General features: G+C 32.7%; 1 protein-coding gene across 7 annotated transcripts in view; it reads right to left on the reverse strand.

The window, feature by feature from the left end:
* LOC129797905 (maternal protein pumilio) overlaps positions 1-20790 on the reverse strand; it is a 280842-nt gene that overhangs the window by 190490 nt on the left and 69562 nt on the right. For all 7 annotated transcript variants that reach the window (XM_055840778.1, XM_055840779.1, XM_055840777.1 and 4 more), the window contains 3 exons: positions 14718-14944; positions 11569-11704; positions 7330-7451 (listed from right to left, as the gene is read on the reverse strand). In XM_055840778.1, coding sequence (XP_055696753.1) covers positions 7330-7451; positions 11569-11704; positions 14718-14944 — 485 coding nt within the window. The remainder of the gene's footprint in view (positions 1-7329; positions 7452-11568; positions 11705-14717; positions 14945-20790) is intronic.

Below are 20790 nucleotides of genomic sequence, written 5' to 3' on the forward strand. Positions count from 1 at the left end.
TAAGAAACCTACATAAAGCTTGTGATGAAGAACGAAAAGGAGGGAAATACACATGTTACACGAAAAAAAAAATTATCCAAGTTTCAACATTTTCTCCAGTCAATGACATTGACTTCATACATAATAAAGAGAGAAAAAGATAGAGATAGAGAGACTCTTATTTTCTCTGTGTCCGTAATTAATAATCTTAACATATATTAAATCTGCACGTCACGGAAAAGTATTTCAGTCCAGAAATGAGACGAGCAAAAAGAACAAAACAACCGCACAGAGACAGTATAACAAAAAAAATAGTGAGACAGGAATGATCTCAAACTAAAATTACAATCTCCTCCAACACTTTGAGAAATACCTGTAAGAATGCCAAAACAATGCCCCCACAGATAGATGGTAATGTAAAGTAATAAAGTGTATTAAAAGTGCGAATTATATGTTAATTATTTTGTCGACATTGTATACAAACTAATTCATAATTAGCACCAAACAATTTCATAAACTCTATCTCTAGCTCCCCCACAAAAATATGTTTTCTGTCACATTCTGTCATGTTTTCTGCATTCATTCCCCTTTTCTTGTCACCTGTACTACCCCCCACCCAACAGAACTCACTCCCTTTTCGCGTGTCGTCGTCCGGAAAAATTATAGACCCCAAAACTTTCGTGAAGGGTCCAACAATTTCAGTGGTGGTGAAAGTCATTTACAGCAAGTGCCGCATAATAAATGGCTTCATCCACCTGAACACCCTCCATGCTTCTTTTTTTAACAGCCTATAAACACTAACGAGCAAAAGCATAGGATCACCATAAATTTATTCAAAATTATCCTCTGTAGAGTTATTTTACAACTCAGTTTTTTTTTATGCCTCTGGAATACCTTTTAAATTAGGAAAATTTAATAAAATCAAAATTGACATCCCTTTCGCATTTAAAATTGTATTGAACTAAATTGAATTTGTTGTGATGTTCAAAAGAAGAAGAAGAAGATTGCGAATAAACTTAGGAGAAACAAGGGCAACACATAACAGTGGTAGTTCTGAACAGTGTGATTCTTAACCCTTTAAGGACAATTGGGTCACCGGTGACCCAAAAATGAAAATTTTCCTACAGCATTATAAAGTTGCATTTGCTCTAAAATGTCAGAAAAAGTGATTTTTTCTCACCCTCAATTTTTGACCCTCTCGTCCTTAAAAGGTTAAGCAGGCATTTTTTGACAAAAATTGCTTTCAATGTGCGAAGGCATTAGACTTTAGAGCCTGCAACCTATTTGACTTCATTGATACTTATATAAGCTTACTGACCTTGTCCTCAATTGAGACCAAAATTTTGAAATAAAAAATCACGGTGTCAAATCTGTCAAATGTCTTAAAATCGATATTCAAGACACGAACCGTGTGGATTTCAAGATTTGCAATTTTTAAACCATAATGGCCTTAATTCTGAGACCAAGATCAAGATCGAAATTTCAAGCTGTCAAATAGTTCCAAGATCAAGATTTCATATTCTGACACGATGCATTTGTAGGACTAAAAATACCTTAGCTAAGAATCAAATTTCTAGATTTTCCACACTAAATGAAATGTCTCTTCTGACAAATATGTTTATTTCTCTGCTTAATTTGTTGAAATTACGGCACATAAATTGGGAAAACAAATTATATGTCGTATTACATAATAGAGAGACCACAACACTTTATACAGAAAGTGCAAACAAAACTTGAAACCCGTATTAAACCCTGAAGCTATGCAAAATATGATTCTTTTGCCGGTATTATCAAAGTATTTTACTTCGATACGTACAGAATAGAAAGAAATATGTACCATTTTGACTAAATTACAAGACCAAACGCAGTATTCACTGGTAAAAATAAAAGGATCAGATTAATCCAAATTTTGACACTTTCGCAATGGTTGGATCAAACTTTAAACATTGAACGCAGGTTTATCATAATAAGAACATGTTAATTTCATCCATCCTTTGTAAGAGGATCAAATTTGGTTCAAATTGATCCTTTTATTTTTATCAATTTTTGTCGTAGTAATTTTCTTTTTGAACCATCTCTTAAAAATATTCCTCCTCACGAGCGATTTTCGTGTGAAACTCATCAAAATATTAGTAGCATGAAAACTCCAAGCACCTCCAACAGATTCTTGCAATTGCTTCAAGAAAACAAAAAATTTGACGTCTTCAAATCCTAAAATATTGGTTTCAGAATTGGAAATCTTAAAATTCACACGGTTTGTGTCTTTGATTTCAAGACATTTGACAGATTTGGCATCTTGGATCTTGATTTTTACTGCTCGAACTCTACGTAGAGAGCACTATATAATCCCTCGATTTTTTCATCCCCTCCCCCCCCCCCCAAAATTTCCACCTCCCCCCCCCCCCCCCCCCCCCCCCCCGGAGACCATTTTTGTCAACAAATCTTCACGTTTCAGACGATTTCTGAGAAATGTCGTCACACTGTGTGTGTCCGTCTATCCGTCCGGCTGTCGCTAGCTCTAGAGGCCAAACGGTTAGAGATAGCGACTTAGGACCTTCGGGGGACCCCCCCCATAAGTCGACCCAAGGATCGTTAACATGCCCCTCATTTCCCCCCGCCCCAACCCCTTCCCCACCAAAACTATGTTTTTTAAGACTGCTCGAAAACGCGTTGTGCGATTCTTTTCATTTTTAGATATGTTTTAGAAATTACACAGGTTAACATTTCGTTCTTAGACGACAATACCGTTGAATCATTCCTAATAACGGTTTTTCCAGGTCAAAGGTTAAAAAGACACTAGAGAGCGCATTTATCAAGCGAATGGGGTCATGTTTGGGGTCGTTGGAAAGGTCCTGGAATTTCCTATAAAACTGAACCGGTTCCAATCGGGTCTAAACTGGTGATGAACCGGTTCATAGCCGATAACTAATTTTTATCCAAAAATCAATTCTATTTACTTTTAAAACAATTTTTGGAGGATATTCTGAATGATTTATGAATCGGTTCAAATCGGTTCAGAACCGGTGATTGATAAATGATGCGAAAGTATTTTTGAAGTATAGCATCTAAGTAACGAGTTCAAGCATTTCGCAAAGCCTGGGACGCTTTGCCACCCCGTTTGCCTTCAAAATACAAAAATCTTGAATTTTTCTTGATGTTGATTTTGATTTTGGTCTCAGAATTGCGGTCAAACGTCAAAATAACGTCAAACATGTAATTTTTGGCGAAAATTGCTTCCAATGTGTAGAGACCTTTATGTAAAAATGTAAATATTCTAGACATTATAAAACAATTACTTCTAAATAGATCTAAAATTAATTTAAAAAAAAACATTTCTAAATTAAAATTTAAATTAATTGACATCGGATATAGTCAACCTACTGACATAAACCTAAAAAATAGAGTTGATTGAAAAATTCTTTTTAATTATACCACTACAACAATTAAAAAAAATATCAATAATTATCAAAAGGTGGGTGAATGAATTCCCTGAATAGCAAATTGGATATTTATCAATTTAATACATCCTGTAAATAATAATTTTATTCTGTTTTATTTAAAAAAAAAATGTGAACATTAATTTTTTAATTGTTAAATAATTAATTGTTTTTCTTTAGGATGCTCTAGTTTTTACTTTATTAAAAATAACGATATAATTTTATTTTTATAAGCACCAGCCAAACAATGAAGAGAAACTTATTTAAAAAAATTGCAGTAAGGAAAAGCTTTCAGGCTTCACACATATTCTGAATTTGTACACTTAATGCTTTTTGCATATTTCTTTAATGAATCTAATCTTTTTTTAGGAAATGTATGACTTAAGACTACGCAGAAAAAATATTTCATCGAATTGTTCGTACATTACCTAAATGTTTATGAATTCCTATTGGTAACTTATGAAATGTTCGTAAATCGTATAATCTATAAACAAGTTCTTAAAAGTTTGTATACTTTTTTCACAAACATTATTCGTAAAATGATCATTTGAGGAGTATTTTTTTTGTACTTTTACAAACATTTGTTCTTATAATTTTTGTATATCTGGCAAAATTTTACGAACATATTTTGTGTGTTTACGAACATTTACGATCAAATGTTTGAAAAATTACAAAATGTGCTCGCAAAATGAAGAGCTCAGAGCAAAAAAATGCTATTTTAATAGGGAAATGCATACGAATGAGAGTTTTTTTGCTCCGAGCGCCTCAAATGATCATCTTACGAACAATGTTTGTGAAAAAGTTCATACTTTTACAAACTTCTTTGTGGGTTTTACGATTTACAAGCATTTCGTAAGCCCCAAATTGGAATTCACAAACATTTACGAACAATTATACAAAATATTTTTTTTCTGTGTAGTCATAAACTCAATAAACACTGAGACATCCGAAAAAGTCAAAATAACATTCCGGAAATGTTAATTTTACCCTGCAGTATTGATCCGAAATCGGTGTAAATATTATGCTTTTTAGGTGTCTTATGGGTTAAAGTTACCCTTTTTTCATGTTGATTTTACCCTCAAAAGGAGTAAAATTAACATTAAAAAATGTTGATATATTTTTACACGCGAAAAGTGTTACAGTTATGAGGAAAAAACGTTAATCGTAGCCTCTTTTTGTCTCAGTGAAGGAATTAGGGAAAAATTGGAAGTGTTCGAAGGCAAAATGTGTGTGAATACGAAGCCTCAAAACCTTCCCGTACGAATTTAAACGATGTTTCAAAAAAAATTTCTGTATTAGAGGGCATTTATCCTAAATTCTTTTCCTAGAAATAAATCATTTAATGATGTTCCGAATCTTTTGCCGGTAGCTGTTTTATATTCGTGTTTATGCTGAATATGGAACTTTTACCCTCCAATTTCTCATCATCAACATCTCCATATTCAGTAAGAAAAAAAATCCATCCTCCCGGAGAAAAACCCCAACCTGACATAACAACCAATTCCTCTACCAATTGTAGCAAATATGCCCAAAGAGGTAGAGAATTGAAGAGAAAATGTGTGATAAAATATTATCATTTGATTGAACATATTGTTGATGATTTCCTCTCAATTCAAGTCTAGATGGATTACACAGAGCCCAAAATTGAAAAGAAACTCACTCAAATATCATTTCCCATTACTTTTTTTTCTTCTTTTCTCTTTTCCAACCCTTTGACACAATGTTACATCCCCCAAAAGAAAAAAAAAGTAAGAAACATCAAGGAGAAAAATTTTATATTTAAATACTTTTTGAACCATTTCCGAGATTATAATAGGGCTACGTTTAAAGTACTTTGACAGGATGTTACGAAAAAAATATGTATATATCTTCAACAAAAGTCAAATTGAAATACTTTTTTCCCAGAAAAAAAGAGAGAAGAAAAAAAGTTAATCAATTTCCCATAAACATGAGTGATTCTGGTATCCCAAAGAATTGTGAAGTTTTTTTTTTTTTGCAAAAGAAGAGGATGGACAACAAAGAAAACCACAAGAATTATGCTTGCAATTCTGCACGACATTGACATTACTGTATGTGTGCAATGTTCACACAATAACTGGTTTCTTTCACATCAAGGTTTTCCGTTCGCCACTCTCTCATGCCTTTTTTTATCAACATTATATGCAATTGTTGTATACAACTCTTTGCGCACCACTTGACTCTCAAATTGCAATGGAGACGCCTGGTATCATTATTCAAACATTATTCAATGGAGACGCCTGGTGCATCTCATACTGTTTCATTTTCTTCCTCCTTCCCCTTTTTTACACTCTATAATAGGGGAAATGTGCCAAATTTCGGCCAGTTTCTAATTTCGGCAACTTTGAGTGTAATTTCGGCCATGGAAATAAATTAATTAAAATTATATAGGGTAACTGTGCCAAATTTCGGCATAGTTGCATGCAAGCATCAAAGACTCAAGTTTAAAATGTAATATTTTAAATACAAATTGATTTTTTTTATTCTTTCTTTTGTAAGAGTGTTGCTTTGAACCTTGTAAAGAGTTTACCGTCTTTATTTATTCTAAAATCATTCTCAATACATTTTAAAATGAATTAAAATATAGACATAGCTTTGGAGCCCTATTTCGGCCACCTTCATTCTCATAGTTCCTTGCCCTTCAGGAATTCTCCCAATATCTTTTTCACGTCATCTCGTTTGTCGAAGCTACATTTTTCGTTATTCTTTTGCTTTGTATAATCTCTAGAGTACGTAAAATCTAAAAATTCATGGAAATTCGAGGAACAAAAAAGGTGGCCGAAATTGCAAGATGGCCGGAATTTGACACACTTACCCTATGTTATCTTCGAATAGTCAAAGAATTCATTTTGCTTTTAAATATTTATTCATTTTAGAATGTATTAACACAAAGACCGTTAAACTTTAGGTATAATTTGAATTTAAATTGTGTTGTAAAAACTCAGTGTGGAAAGAGTCTTACAAAAAATATGACAGATCGTTTGTGTTTCTATACCAGTCTTGTGATTTGTGGTGAAGTGCAGAAGGTTTTCCTTCGGTATTTTTCATGAAAGTTGATTAGTTTTCATTAAAGATTGTTTCTGTTTATGTTAATAAATAATCAATCTTTAAATTTCGGGTAAAATTTCCCAGCTGGATCCTGTAATTCGCGTAAAAAAGTATATACTTTGTGAGCGTCTCTCCGGTGAGGTAGTGTTGCCTATTCCGGCAACATCTTTTGCTTTCCTAAATTTCTTATGCATTTTGTGTTTTTTTTTTTTTCAATTTCTGAGTTCTACAATGTCCAGAGAAAAAAACTATCGCTTCTATGAAAAAGATGATGTGAAAAAGGTCTTGGAAGAATTCAGGAAGGGCAAATTGCTACGGGAATCTGCGCGTAAATTTGAGATGATACTCTTCAGGTTTTCAGGACAAATAACACGGAAAATCTCAGGGCTTGTGGATCATATAAACGTATTAAACCAAATATTAAACTCGTTCCGTTTGACGTTTTGAAATTTTCTATCCGTTGCGTCACAAAAGATGATCAGAAAAAAGGTGGCCGGTATTTCACTCAAAGGGGCCGGAATACTATCCAAAGCAATGTCCATATTATTATTAATTTTTCAGTATTTTAGGAAGTGATTTAAAGAAAACAAAGATGATAAATTAGTTTTCAAGGTTCCACACAATCCTCCCGAAAAGGCAGTAACAAAAAATATCAATATGAATTAAAAATATTGAATTTCAAACTTAGGACTTCGGTGCTTATATGCAACTATGCCGAAATTTGGCACACTTACCCTACCCCAGAAAATGCTCAACAGCAAAAAGGAAACTCAAAATCTTAAGAATGGAGGATTCATTGCAACAAAAAATAAATAAATAAATAAAATAAAAATTTTTCAACACTTACTTAAATCCTTTGTCATCGTCAATACCATTCACAACAACTCCATTTGAAGAATTCACTTGATCTTCCTTTTTGATACCATTTGCATCAAATGATGAATTTGTCTTCTCCTTCTCATCTGTCGACTGCAAAAAGATAGATTCAATTGTAATTTTTTTTCAACTTCTGCATTGAAATAATTTGAATATTAATATTGTCGCTGCATATTTCACTTTTTTTTACTGTATTGCAAATCAAATGAATAAATTGCTATTTTATTATGCCCTGAAATTGACGCACGAAAGATTGACACAGTTTATTGAACTTTTCTGTGATAAATTGCTCATGTTTTTTTCACTAAACAAAAAAAAAGTATATGACTGATAAGTTTTCCGAGAAATAAATTTTCTGATATAAACAAAATTCATTTTGCTTTATTAAAAATTGTTGAATGAACTTTTTTTTGGAGAGAATAATGACAAGATAGGGAAGATAAATTGTTATTTTTCTTTTAGCAAAATTGTTCATTGATAAATATTTTTCTCTTTTAGAAAATTTACCCTAAAGACACTTTTAAAAAATGCAAATTTCCTTTAATTTAAATATAAAGTAGATGAGGGTGACTTTTCCCCCTATTGATCCTAGGCTTTTTTTTTAATTCTGGCACTTAAGGCTTATCGGATTGGCAAAGACCATCCTTATGTGCTAGAATTAAATAAAAGCTTATGAAGAGCAAAGTCTAAGTCACCCCCGGAGGCAAGTCACCCTCATCTACAGCATGTAAAATATTTAAAAAATAATGAAATGATGCCTTTAAAAATTTAACAGTGAAAGGCCTTGAAGTTTCGCACACAATCTGGCTTCAAAAACACCACATTTTCCTATATTCGATTAATAAATCTGACCTATGGCAATATATTTTAAAAACTAGTCTTAAGTCACACATTTTCTGATAAAATTAGGTCAGATTCAGCAAAGAAATATGGAAAAATGTAAAGGCTGCGAAGCCGAAGTGTGTTCAAAGACTTAAAGCCTACCCCTATTAAGTTGATGCCCTTAAAAATATCGTCGAATTTTAAACGTTTAATTAATTTAATATCAAAGACTAATTATTTGCTTTAAGAATTTCGTATCATAGTTTGATACGAAATATGAATTGGTCCAGATTCAGTAAAACCAAAAGCTATAGAAGTTTGATTAGTATTTTAGTAAAAATGGTCAGTAGAAATTCATTTTTAATAAATTCAAAATCATAAATTTTTATTGCATGAAAATGGTGATATATTCGTAGCTTACCGTCGTTGCGGGTGACTGCATTTTTTTCGCTATTTTTCTGCTCTACCCTATAACCCGTTAAGGACAATTGGAACACCGGTGTCCCATAGAGAAAATAATTTATCCTGATTACCTAAAGTTATTTCTTTCTTATGTTTGTACGTAATTGTAAAGTAGAATGTTGAAAGAATCTAGGGCATTTTTTGCTAGTATTCAGCTATTTGCTATATATTAAATTTTTAAGCTCTCATATTTAAAATTCATTTTAATTATTTTTTATACTTCCAATTTTTTTTAAGCAAACCCACTTTGGAAAAAGAAACTACAAGACTCAAACATAATATTTTTCATTAACGTGATATCAGTCATTGGTACTCTGAAAACGAACAAATGGATTTTGTTGAAATTTTGTCAAAAAGATGTTATTTACCAATTTGACAAAACTTTTTCTTGCAGTTTATACGGAAAAACACCCTTTCGAAAAACTTTTAACAAGATCTAGTTGGTCGCCGATTTGACAAAACTTTCTTATATTCTGTATGGAAGAACGTGCCTTTTACAAAATTGTCTTGTTAATTTTACAAAATATTTTTTTCAGAGTATCGTCAGAAAAATTACTTAAATTTTTGGGCTGTTTTTGTCCCACACGATTTATAGAGACTAAAAATACTTGATAAACTTGATAAATACTCGAAATAAACTTGGAGTCACGGTATCCAGACAATCCCTTGACCTAGGTCGGACTATATATATATATATATATATATATATATATATATGTTCCGAAAAGGTCTTCTCATCAGCTGAAACATACTAAAATTTCAGATCAATCGAACGAGTTTTAGGTTTTGACAGTTATTTAAAATGGCGGACAAAAACGTCAAATCAAAATGGCGACTACGCCATCCTGTAGATCTGGGACATATTACACTCAGTCCCGGCATTAAGTAGTCCTTCGGGATTATGCACCTGACGGAATTTTTCACATACTATTATGCAAATTTTCCTAACATTGGAAGTCAAGTTATGAAATCATTTTTGAAATACGCCTGAATGTATACTATTTTTGACGCGGGAAACTTGAAAACATTATGCTTCTTTTTCAGAATAAAACTTTAATTTCTTTTATTAAAGTAAATTTAGTTAAATACTGTAACCATTTATTGAAGAACTCTGGTCAAAGAGTACTGTTTGTTGATGAATTTCTTTTAAACAGTTGAATCTTTTCGCTCTGACTACTTTTACTCCGCGCAAAATTCGTTCTACGGCCGATTTATACAAAAGAAATCCCCTGCAAATCCTGAAATCCCGGGACTGAGTGTATCTTAACGATCTTAAGACCCCAAATAATAGGATGATATTTATTCAATTACTTTTCCAATAAAGCTTTAGAAAGACCATTATACGCCGTTGTACATCATTTACGAACAATTTTATGAAATGTTTGTCCTGTGATAATTTTTTTTTAGTGTGTAGAAACCATTACAGCAATAGTAAGGATATCTTTCAAAAAGGTAATTTTTATGAAAATTACTCCCAATGTGTAGGGGTTTTAAAAAGGAAAGTTTTTAACGATTTTTAAAAGAGAAAAACATTTTTAGTTAATAAAACAATCAAATTTGTGGTCAGTAAAAGATTAAAAATTGATCATATATCCCTTTAAATCAAACCGAAAATGTTAAGATATTTCATAACGGCTTCATTTTCGCTTTTCAAGATTGTTTGTAATCTATTATTTCCGTTTAATTCATATTAACTGACCAAATTTCATGTGTACTGACTATTTTTATCAAAATCTGATTTATCAAAATCCCTGTCGGGCGAATTCACCTCTTTGTGCCGTTCTCTATTTAATTCCACATTGAATATATTGATATTTGCACTCAAAGAGAACGCAGTGTACACAATCCGTTTTTTTTCGAATTTGTTACCGATCTGTAGGTTAAAAGTTAAGAGATATCAACTCCTGGTCTTTGGTGACCCCTAAAAAATAAACATTATCTCCAGCCTTTTGTTTACTTCAAAAACGGCTCCTACAATATCTTTTATTTTCGGATATGTTTTAGAAGTAGCCCAGGGGTATATTTCGTTCATACACATCAATAACCGAAAAAATTTCCTACAAAGAATTTTTGAAAGTTAAAGTTTTACCACTATCAAGGGTTCTTTTTGCAACCGATTTGCTTAAATTTGGATTTTTTGGAACGGTCTTGAAATTCCAATCTGAACGCATTGATACCAATTAATGTATCTTTGTTTAATATTTTATTTTTATTTGTCCGAAAGTTTATTACCGTGCTACAAGTCAAACGGTAAGAGATATCTATTTCTGGTTTTCGGTGACCCCCCCCCCCATTTATTTACTGTGGATAGGAATTGTGCATAGCAGGAAGAGTTTCCATTGTCATAATATCATTTTAGAACTCTTCTGACCATTTCTGTTATTGCATGATACATAAAGCATAGGTAAGCATTTAATAGAAGTCCGGAGCTCTTCTAGATTTTGTCTTTAAAAACAAAATACCAAAAACACGTAGAATTGAACCACTTCCCACCAAAACATCCGTGCAATCGGATACCCATTGATTTTTACTTCCTGTGGTAAAAATGCATTTGAAAAATGTACTTTACAAAATGTCGCACATTCCACAAGTCATCCTCCACTACCAAGTAAATGCCATTCATTTTCCCACAAAATAAACAAATAAATAAGGGGCACGTTCGTGCATTGTAACCAATAAAGAAAATTTCCCAAGAGAAACTATATAATATTGCAGAATTGAACTACTTTTGTGTCTTTTGGGTCACCCTGCAGAATTTCCTTTTTCCTTTCACCTTTTCTGTATGTGTTTTTTTTATCAGTAGTACCCTATCAAATATATTTTCCTATCAGCAATATTACACATTTCATTTGCCTCTCTTTCTCTGTCTTTTAAAAAATAAAAAAAAAGAAAAGTTGAAACATGTTGAAAATGTTGTAAATCATACCTTGTCAGAATCATCAAATTTTAAACTTCTCAAACGTGGTTCGAGACTCGCAAGAGGACTCTCTTTGTTGGTGGGTGAACCACCCAGCACATATTCTACCATTTTTACACCTAAACCACCAGTTGAATCGCGCGGGCTGTGAAGAGAAACAAACATTGAGTAAAAGTTATTATCCATTTTTGATTCTGTTCTTTTTTTTTTTGTTTTTATTAATTCTTGCGCTCCCTTCTTTATAATTTCACCATTTAATGTTGGACAAGAAATAGGTTAAATTTCTCATTGATAAAAAACACTGGCAAAGAGTAAAGGTGTCTATACATTATGAGAAATTTCTGTCAAAAATGAGCTTCAAAAAGTGTGAATCAAAAAATTTTTCTACGCATTGAATAAATTTTTGACAAAAAGATGGGTTTTTGAAGAAAACTTGTCTAAAGGTGTCTACACATTGAGAGCAATTTTCGTCAAAAATTGCGTTTTTGACAGAAATTTGACGTTTCTCCCTACAAAGCTGCAGGGAATTTCCTTCAAAAAAGCAATTTTTGACAAAAATTGCTCCCAATGTGTAGAGGCCATAAAGGTGTCTACACATTGAGAACAATTTTCGTCAAAAATTGTTTTTTTTTTTAAGGAAATTGGCTGCAGTGCTGTAAGCAGAAACGTCAAAATTCTGTCAAAAATGCAATTTTGACGAAAATTGCTCCCAATGTGTAGAGGCGTTAATGTGTAGGCAAAATTTCCTTCAAAACTCACATCCAATTCAAGGTAATTTCCATCAAAAGTTTTTGAAAGAAATTTACCGCTATAAATTGGAACGAAATTCATCAAACTCATTTTTGAAGGAAACCATCACGAATCCAGATTGTTTTTCATGAAAATTTGTTGTTTTCTGCTGGAAAAAGAGAGAAAAACGCTTGGTGATTCCTTGGGATAGTATTTGGTGAATTTTTGTAACAAAATTTCTAAAAATGCAAAAGAAGTGTTTTTATTTTGGAGAAGTCGTTCCTAGTGGAATCCGATCTCAGGAATTGTTTATTCTTGAGGAATACACTCATGCAGTAACTTCCGGCAATTTTTAGAGAAAAATCAGAGGAAAGGTTCCTTCAAAAGCTGGGTTGCATTTCCCCAGGAACGACATCTCCAGAAAAACACTCTTCCTTCAAATGGAGAATGAACAAAAGTATATGAGCGCTGGTCCCGGAATCGCCACAACCAAGCGTAGGCGCATTTTATAGGTATTGATATAAGATTAAAAAATTGCCGGAACCCACATTGATAAACGCTGGGAGTCCTTGTAAAAAAACCTTTATCCTTCCGAAATATCGCTGTTTTGATAACGAATTACTCAAAAACGACTAAAGAGATCTTGATGAAATTCGGTATAGGACCAGTGTATTACTTAAACTTTTTATTCATGCATACCACCGCCTCCCCCGACCCACCATTCTTGTAGCCACCATACAAAATGAGACCATTTTATCTTACGACTTCTTTCTGAGAAGAGGTACAATGCTGAAATACGGCATGCGAATAAGGCTTAAAGAAAACTTTTTAACCATACATACCGAACCCTTCTTCCATCATCCCTTCTGGTAGCCCCCATACAAAATGAGAGCATTTTACCTTATAATTCCTTTCTGAGATGAGGTAGAAAGCTGAAATGCGGCACGGGAACAAAGCTTAGAAAACACTCTTTAACTAGCATACCACCCCAACACCCACTTGGTCTAATAGTCCCAATATAGAAAAAATTCCTTCGCACAAATTGTCATCAATCCACTAAATTGCATATTAGTACAACTTCTATAGACAATAAATTGAGAAGTAACTCCAAAATCTTGATTAAAATGTAAAAAAAAATTGCCACTAATGCCAATTAGATTATACAATGAGGATATGTTTCTTTCTTTCAAGTACAAACAGATCTTAATGAGACGAAAAATGAAATATAAAAAAAATCTAGAAAATGATTGTTAACGTTATTACTTATTCAATTTTTTCATTCAATCAAGCTCGATCAAAAAATTCATCGTGAGAATTGATGAAAGTACCTCTTCTCAGAAAGGAGTTATAAAGTAAAATGTCCTCATTTTGTATGGGGGCTATCAGAATTAAGGGTGGGGGGAGAGCGTGGTATGCATGGATAAACAGTTTAAGTAATACACTGACCCTATACCGAATTTCATGAAGATCGCTTCAGCAGTTCTTGTGTAATTCGTTGTCAAAATAGTGATTTATCGGAAAGATATAGGCTTTTTTACAAAGACTCCCAGCGTTTATCGTTTTGGGCCCCGGGAATTTTCTTAATCTTATATCAATATCTGCAAAATGCGCCTACTCTCATCTCTGGATAAAGATGAACCAGTGCCCACATATACTTTTTATCATTTTCCCTTCTAAGAAATAGTATTTATGCTCTAGAACTTTTCCTCCATGAGTTAGAACATTTGCCCTAGAACAAAAGTTGTTACCTATACCAATGTCTATCCATTGACATAGGTCTCGTTCGTGACGATTCTGGGACCGGATTTGACCATTCTCCTTTTTGGAAATTTTTATACTTTAAATTTATAATTTTTTGAAAATACACTATCCCAAGAAACTTCCACAAATACTTTTTCTCTATTTCTATTTTCTTATATATATTCTCTATTTTCAGCAACGAAACAACAAATTTACATGAAAACCAATCACAAGAGCAAAGAACCTGGGAAAGGATAGCAATCTTTCAAAAATTTTTGATGGAAAATAAACCCAATGTGGAGGCATTTTTCTTCAAAAATTCCTTCAAAAATAGGAATTTTTCTTTCAAGAATTTTTGAAATAATTCTTGATCAAATCACCTCCAATGTGTAGATGCCTTAAGAAGAACTTCAAGGAAAATAATGATCTAAACTAATTTTCTATAAGATGGATTCGTCGCTTTCCGCCACTTTTACAAAAATAATAAATTTTACATTGAATATTGTGCTGAATGATTTAAAAATATTGCTATTAATACTGTCTTGAAAAAAGATAAAAACTTGCTAAAATTAATCAATAGAATTCTTTTTGAGTATTTTCAAAGTGGTAAAACTGAAATAGACATGTGCAAAATCGGAAAAATCCACACGATTAACGACAAATAGCATTATTTTTAAAGAAAAACTCACCTTAAAATTCCAGTACTTCCAGTGGAATTAGTTTCTGGGGCCTGTGGAAATGTTCTCCGTGGCGTCAATATTTCACCCTGTGTGGACCATGTTGAATCACGCCACACCTGATGCTCTGGCCCACCATGCAGCTGCAATGGTGCCAGAGGACCACTCGTGGCACTAGGAATTTTCATATCGCCAGGACCTCCTTTCTCCCACAACTTCTTTGCAGCAGATGTGGTGATCTAAATAAACACAGGGTAAAAACACAAAAAAAAACAACAATATTATTAAATGTTTAATAAACCTCATCCTTTGTCCCCCCTCCTCCTCATCATCCTCTTCCCACGCTTTCATTGAAAATTTGCATCTATACGTGGTCTGTTCAAATATCCCAGCCGTGCCTTCCAGCCAACCACATACATTTCACACTCTCCGACCACCTCATATCACGCTCATATTTAGAACAACAAATAGAAACAGAACATCAGTTACACAAGACCCTTACAAACTCATGATAACCGTGATTCTTTTTACAACAAAATTTACATCATGTATAGAACGGATTCAACCTTCAATGGAAAAGTTTGCGTTCAAATTAAAAAGAAAAAGTTGAAATCTGAGGAATTTCAGTCAAAATTGTTAATAAACGCATTTGAAACTACTCCAGAGGAATCAAGGTTTGATTCCAAACCACTTCCCACTTAGGGGAAACTTGGGCACACCCGAATGATCCGAAAGCTGATATTTAGTTCTAAACTACTTGGATTATGACGACCATTTCTTCAATGGACAAGCATCCATATAGTATCTACACTAAGAAAAAGCCTAAAAAATTAAAACAACTCTATGGCAGAGTTGAATTAACTCTACTAATATCGATGTAATTGTTACTCTTTTTCCTTGTAAATTTTAGTAGAGTTGAAACAACTCTTCATGCGAGTTGAATTAACTCTACGAATATCGATGGAATTATTACTCTTTTTCGATGTAAAATTACATCTCGACTGAAGTATATGCTTAAGTGTTTTCGTTTTAAGAATATACTTCAGTCAAGAAGATTTTCGTGTGACAAAGTTCATATGGAACATCAATTAGAAATCTGCCTAACAGTGTTTCATGAAGACATGTGCGTACATCATACGTGATATTTCGCTCGGAAAATAGGGAACTTGAAGTCAAGAAAATTATTAATAAAGAAAATGATTAAAAAAAACGTAAAATTACAAAACATATTAATTTTGGGGTTTGAAAGAGTTATTTTAACTCTTCTCTTGAAACGAGTTTTTTTTTAACTCTTAAAGCGAGTTATTTTCAGTCTTAAAAAGAGTTATTTGCACTCATGTAAATTTATCATGTAAATCTTAGAAAAACAAAGTTAAAACAACTCTTCCGAATATAACACCTAAATAGAAGTAAAATCAACTCTAAAATATAGTTAATCGAAAATCACAACGAAAAAGAGTTAATTCAACATCAAATCGAGTAAGTTTTAGTCGTTTGTTTTTCTGAGTGTATGAATTCATACAGATCTCGCCCTATGAAGCCTAATATCTGATTTAAAAATCGAAGTGTTCGCTGGGACCCCATGTTCTCGACTCGACCGGTGGTCAATTTTTGAATATTTGATGGTGAATTTCTATAAAATTGTCACTGATTCGTATTTATTTATGGAATAATAGACATATTAAAGTTATATCATATGCTAAATCTTAATGCAAATCGACTAAATAACTCTACCGATCGACTTGAGGGCACTTTACCTTATGTACAAGGATGGATACCTTAAATGCCAAAAAAAATCCTGATATCCCAAAGATTATTCGAATCTGCGACATTTGCATCATAGATCATGTACTCTATCATTTAAGTCATTAGGGAGACGTGGGGCAGTTTTGAAATTGGGTTTTTTCTCCTATTTTTAAATGAAATTGAGCATTATCAAGATGTATTTTAACTTCACCAATGGCTTATGGAGCTAAATAATGTCATGTTAATGACCGGTTAATGAGACACCAAATTTGATACAAGTTACAAATAGGGTAAGATGGGATAATTTGGAATCATGCCTAATTTGAAACTGTGAGAATTCCTAAAAGTTTTAGATGACAAAAAAAAACAACTAAGAAGTACTCTTGAATGTTAAGTCTTCTACTTCTTCTGGGTTTTATTTTTCTCTCTGACCATCTGAAAAAATGAGAAAATCTCAAAATTCTAAAAAGGCATCATTTCAAATTACCCCACCTAACCCTACTGCGATTTTTTTTTAATCAGGAAAGAGTGTATCGAGTAGCAGAGAGAACATTTAATCTTTTGTTTTTTCCTTGTCACTTGTTTGACTGTAATTTTGTGTTGTCATTTTCTTGTGATGTAAAAGAAATAAATTGAAAAATATGTTCGATTTGCATTTTTTGTTTTTGCTTTTTTATTAATTCATCGTATTCATTGTAAAGACTTCCGTTTTTACCTCCTCAATAATTAAAAACCAAGAAAATTATCCGAAATTAACTTTAAGGGTAGAACAGAGGTGTTCACATTTGTCCCAGATAATAAGTGACAACTGAAAAAATATATACTGACACAACTTTTAATATCCAGGAAAATTGAGCTAGGGTAAAGTGTATAATTTGGAATTAGTGTTTCAAGTTGGACAATTCGCCGGTACAAGTTGGACATGGCTTTTTTCTTGATAAATACAGTACAAAATTTGTTTTTAAGCATAAGGAACCAAATTTTAAAACTAAAGCATTAAAAATATACAAATAAAAATGAAGTACTAAATTTATCAAGACGAAAAGCCCTGTCCAAATTGTACCATTGTCCAACTTGTACCACTGTCCAACTTGTACCACTTTACCCTATGCAACATTTTCCAGAAATTCACTGTGTAACCTGTCAAATTCGCGTCACATGCGAAAGTATTCATTACTACCCCAGTTTCCCCTATTAACTTTTGCACATTGAAAATAATAATTACAGTAGACTCTCGCTAATTCGGCTCTTTTAAGATCGGGCTACTTTATAATTCGAGCGGCAGTTAAAATCGAAAAAAGTTTGTTGACATTTTTCAAGTTCGATTATGATTATCAAATGAAGCAAATAGGCTCAAATTTGTTGTGATTTGTCTTAGCTTTGATGTGCTTTTGCATGTCGTTTTGCAGATGAACAAAAAATCGTTGCATTTCAAACAATTTGCTGCCCGAATTTCTCTTTCATTCGGTTGACATTTCGTTCCCAAATGCCCGAATTTAAGAGAGGCTACTGTATTAATAATATTTATACCAGAAGTTTAGCCTCCCAGCGAGCACCAAATGCTAACCGATTGCAATTCAGCTGAAAACATATGTATTTTCAGCTGAATTCTGCTAACCTTGAAACAAAATTGGCGATTCAGTGCCATTTCCATATATTTGGTTAGCACTTTTTGTTCGACAACTGCTGATAAGTCAGCAAATTTTTGCTAGTCGATTCAGCAAAAATATGCTGAAAACGCTACTTTTTTCAGCTAAGTGTGCTCGCTGGGCTAGGACAATACCAATTAGCCCGTATAACGAACCATTTTCCCTCAATCCGAGACACTTTCCTCTCTTTTAAACAAGAAACGCGAAATTACCGTCACAATGTACCAGTGAGCAATAAATCAAAATTTTGTCTTGTTTACGGTCGTAAATCTGACCTGAGATACATAAACATTTCAACCGTATCCATGAAATGGACACTGAGAAACACAAGAGAACAGAATTTAGATCTTTAAAAGTGCAGAAAGAAAACTGACAACACTATCTTATGAAATATAACCGACACATGAAATCGTTATTTTCTCAATTACTGCAGGAAATTGATTTTTTTAAAAAACCATGCAAAATTGGTAATTTTTGACAGAAAACTCAAATTTAATAATCAAATAAATCAAATGCAAAATGGCTTTCATTGCTTACAATGGCATGCCTTATAATTATTATGTATAAGAGAAACAATCGGAGATAGCGACAGAGTATTTTCGAGACCCCCCCATAAGTTGACTTTCATTTTCGAAAGAATTTCCATGGTTTCAAAGGAAACTTTCAAAGGATGTCTTTTTTATGGCACTTTTAAAGCATTCTCAGGTAATTCTATCATCAATTCTCCACCTAAATTTACATTTCAATTCGCTAAAGCTGCGATTTGTAGAGAAATCACAGTTGAAATAGTGATGAGTACACGGTGTTGAGAGAAAGGAGCAAAAACAAATCACGCTTATCTAATAGTTCTGCTGCACTTTGGGTGAAAATTTCTCATATAACCAATATTTAGGAGCTTTACTTGCCGACAGTTTTGGTACATCCCAAGAGGAAGGGACATAAGGAAAGAGTGTGAGAGAGAGAGAGACACTGAGATTAGAGATTTTCACGATCGTTTGCGTGTATGTCATTAACATTCCATAAGGTTCATTGCACACAGAATGTAAGCAACCATTACATAGATTCTGTGCCTTTTATCTCAACTCCATCACCGTAGAACCGGAGTCAGTCCGCAAAAACCTATGGACTCTCTCTCAACTCTGCAAGAAAATACAATTGCAATCCTATATATTTCACATTGTGTGTACTTATACACACAATTATGTGAATTACACAAGATTTTTGCCTGTCTCTTCTGCACCATGCAGTACCAGCCTTATCCCAACATACGGCACACGGATAGAATACCGTGCAGAACATGGTTCTAAATATTGCTGATGATACCTTGTTTTATACCTCTTGATACCAACTTTATATTGCCACACATTACGAAATTGTATTGTATGTAAAAGAAGTATAAAAAATTGTATCTTACTGCAAAAAAAAAGTTAAACGAGATATAAAATAAAATGCATCACAAAACTCCACCAAGCGTGATACATTTTCTTATTTATTTTTTTTTATCCTCCACCTTCTGAATATGTAAGTTTCGCTTCTGTATTCAAAACACTTATACCGTATATAATTTAAAAAGAACTCATCTCTAAATTTGCATTACTGGGCGGGTTTAATATTAAAAATTCTCTCCCTTTATGTTCAGTTTTTATTCACATAAAATATGCTTTAGTATTAAAGTTGATCCCAAAACTAAAATTTAATTGCAACTTTATATTATTCTTTGTTCAATAAATCGTACTTTTGCCCTGGTATCCACACTGCACATTAAAATTTTTCGAGACATTTCACATTAATTGCCACTGATACTGGTTTAAAATTGTACATTTCATTTTTTTAATCAATTTGAATTAGAAAATTTGGTTTTATTTTAAAAAAAAATCAGAAATTCCACAGGAAAAATTAGGTTGAAATTAAAAATTAAAAAGAAACAAATCAATTTTAATGACCAATCACTATTTATGGGGTCTTTTGTATAATTTCTACGAACATTCGGCTCGCTCTTCAGCAATGAGGACCCTGTTTTGACTGTCACATTTGTGAGTTCAAGTCCCACCTGGTGCAAAGGATTAAAGCGTCTAAAATGACATTCTTATCAAAAAATCTTTAAACCTTAACAAAAATCATTTCTTTACATAGTGTATTTACCTAAGAAAAGAATTTTTCATCTAGAATTTCAATCAGAAAGGAACATGAAGGAAAATATTATCAAAAGCGACGCGATGTCAAACTTTTCGTGCATAACTTCGTGCATAAACTTCGCATGACTATCCCGAGAAGTGAAAAAAAAAGAATAGCAAAATGTATTTCTACCTCTGCAAAGCTCATTTTCCCACGTAATTGAAGAACAAATGAAAATAAAAATCTTTTCCCGCCAGCAATTTGGACATTAATCGTCTAGTTTACGTTTACGATAGTCCCTAATGGGTTAAAAAGTCTAATTTATATGAGTTGTAAATAATTTTATGGACTTTGCATTTAATATAATATACGATAAATATGACTGGGTTAACTTATTAATAGTCAAGAATTATATTTTTCAATCCATATCAACGGTAATTAATGTGAATCGCTTTAAAATCTTATTGTATAGCGTGATAACTTCTTTAAAAATACAAAAGATATACCAAAACCGGTTTTGGCAATAAAAAATCTCTTCCGCGTTAGATTAGAAAAGTCAGAAAAGGTAAACTGGG

Source organism: Phlebotomus papatasi, chromosome 1 (genome assembly GCF_024763615.1).
Source record: "Phlebotomus papatasi isolate M1 chromosome 1, Ppap_2.1, whole genome shotgun sequence".
NCBI lineage: Eukaryota > Metazoa > Arthropoda > Insecta > Diptera > Psychodidae > Phlebotomus > Phlebotomus papatasi.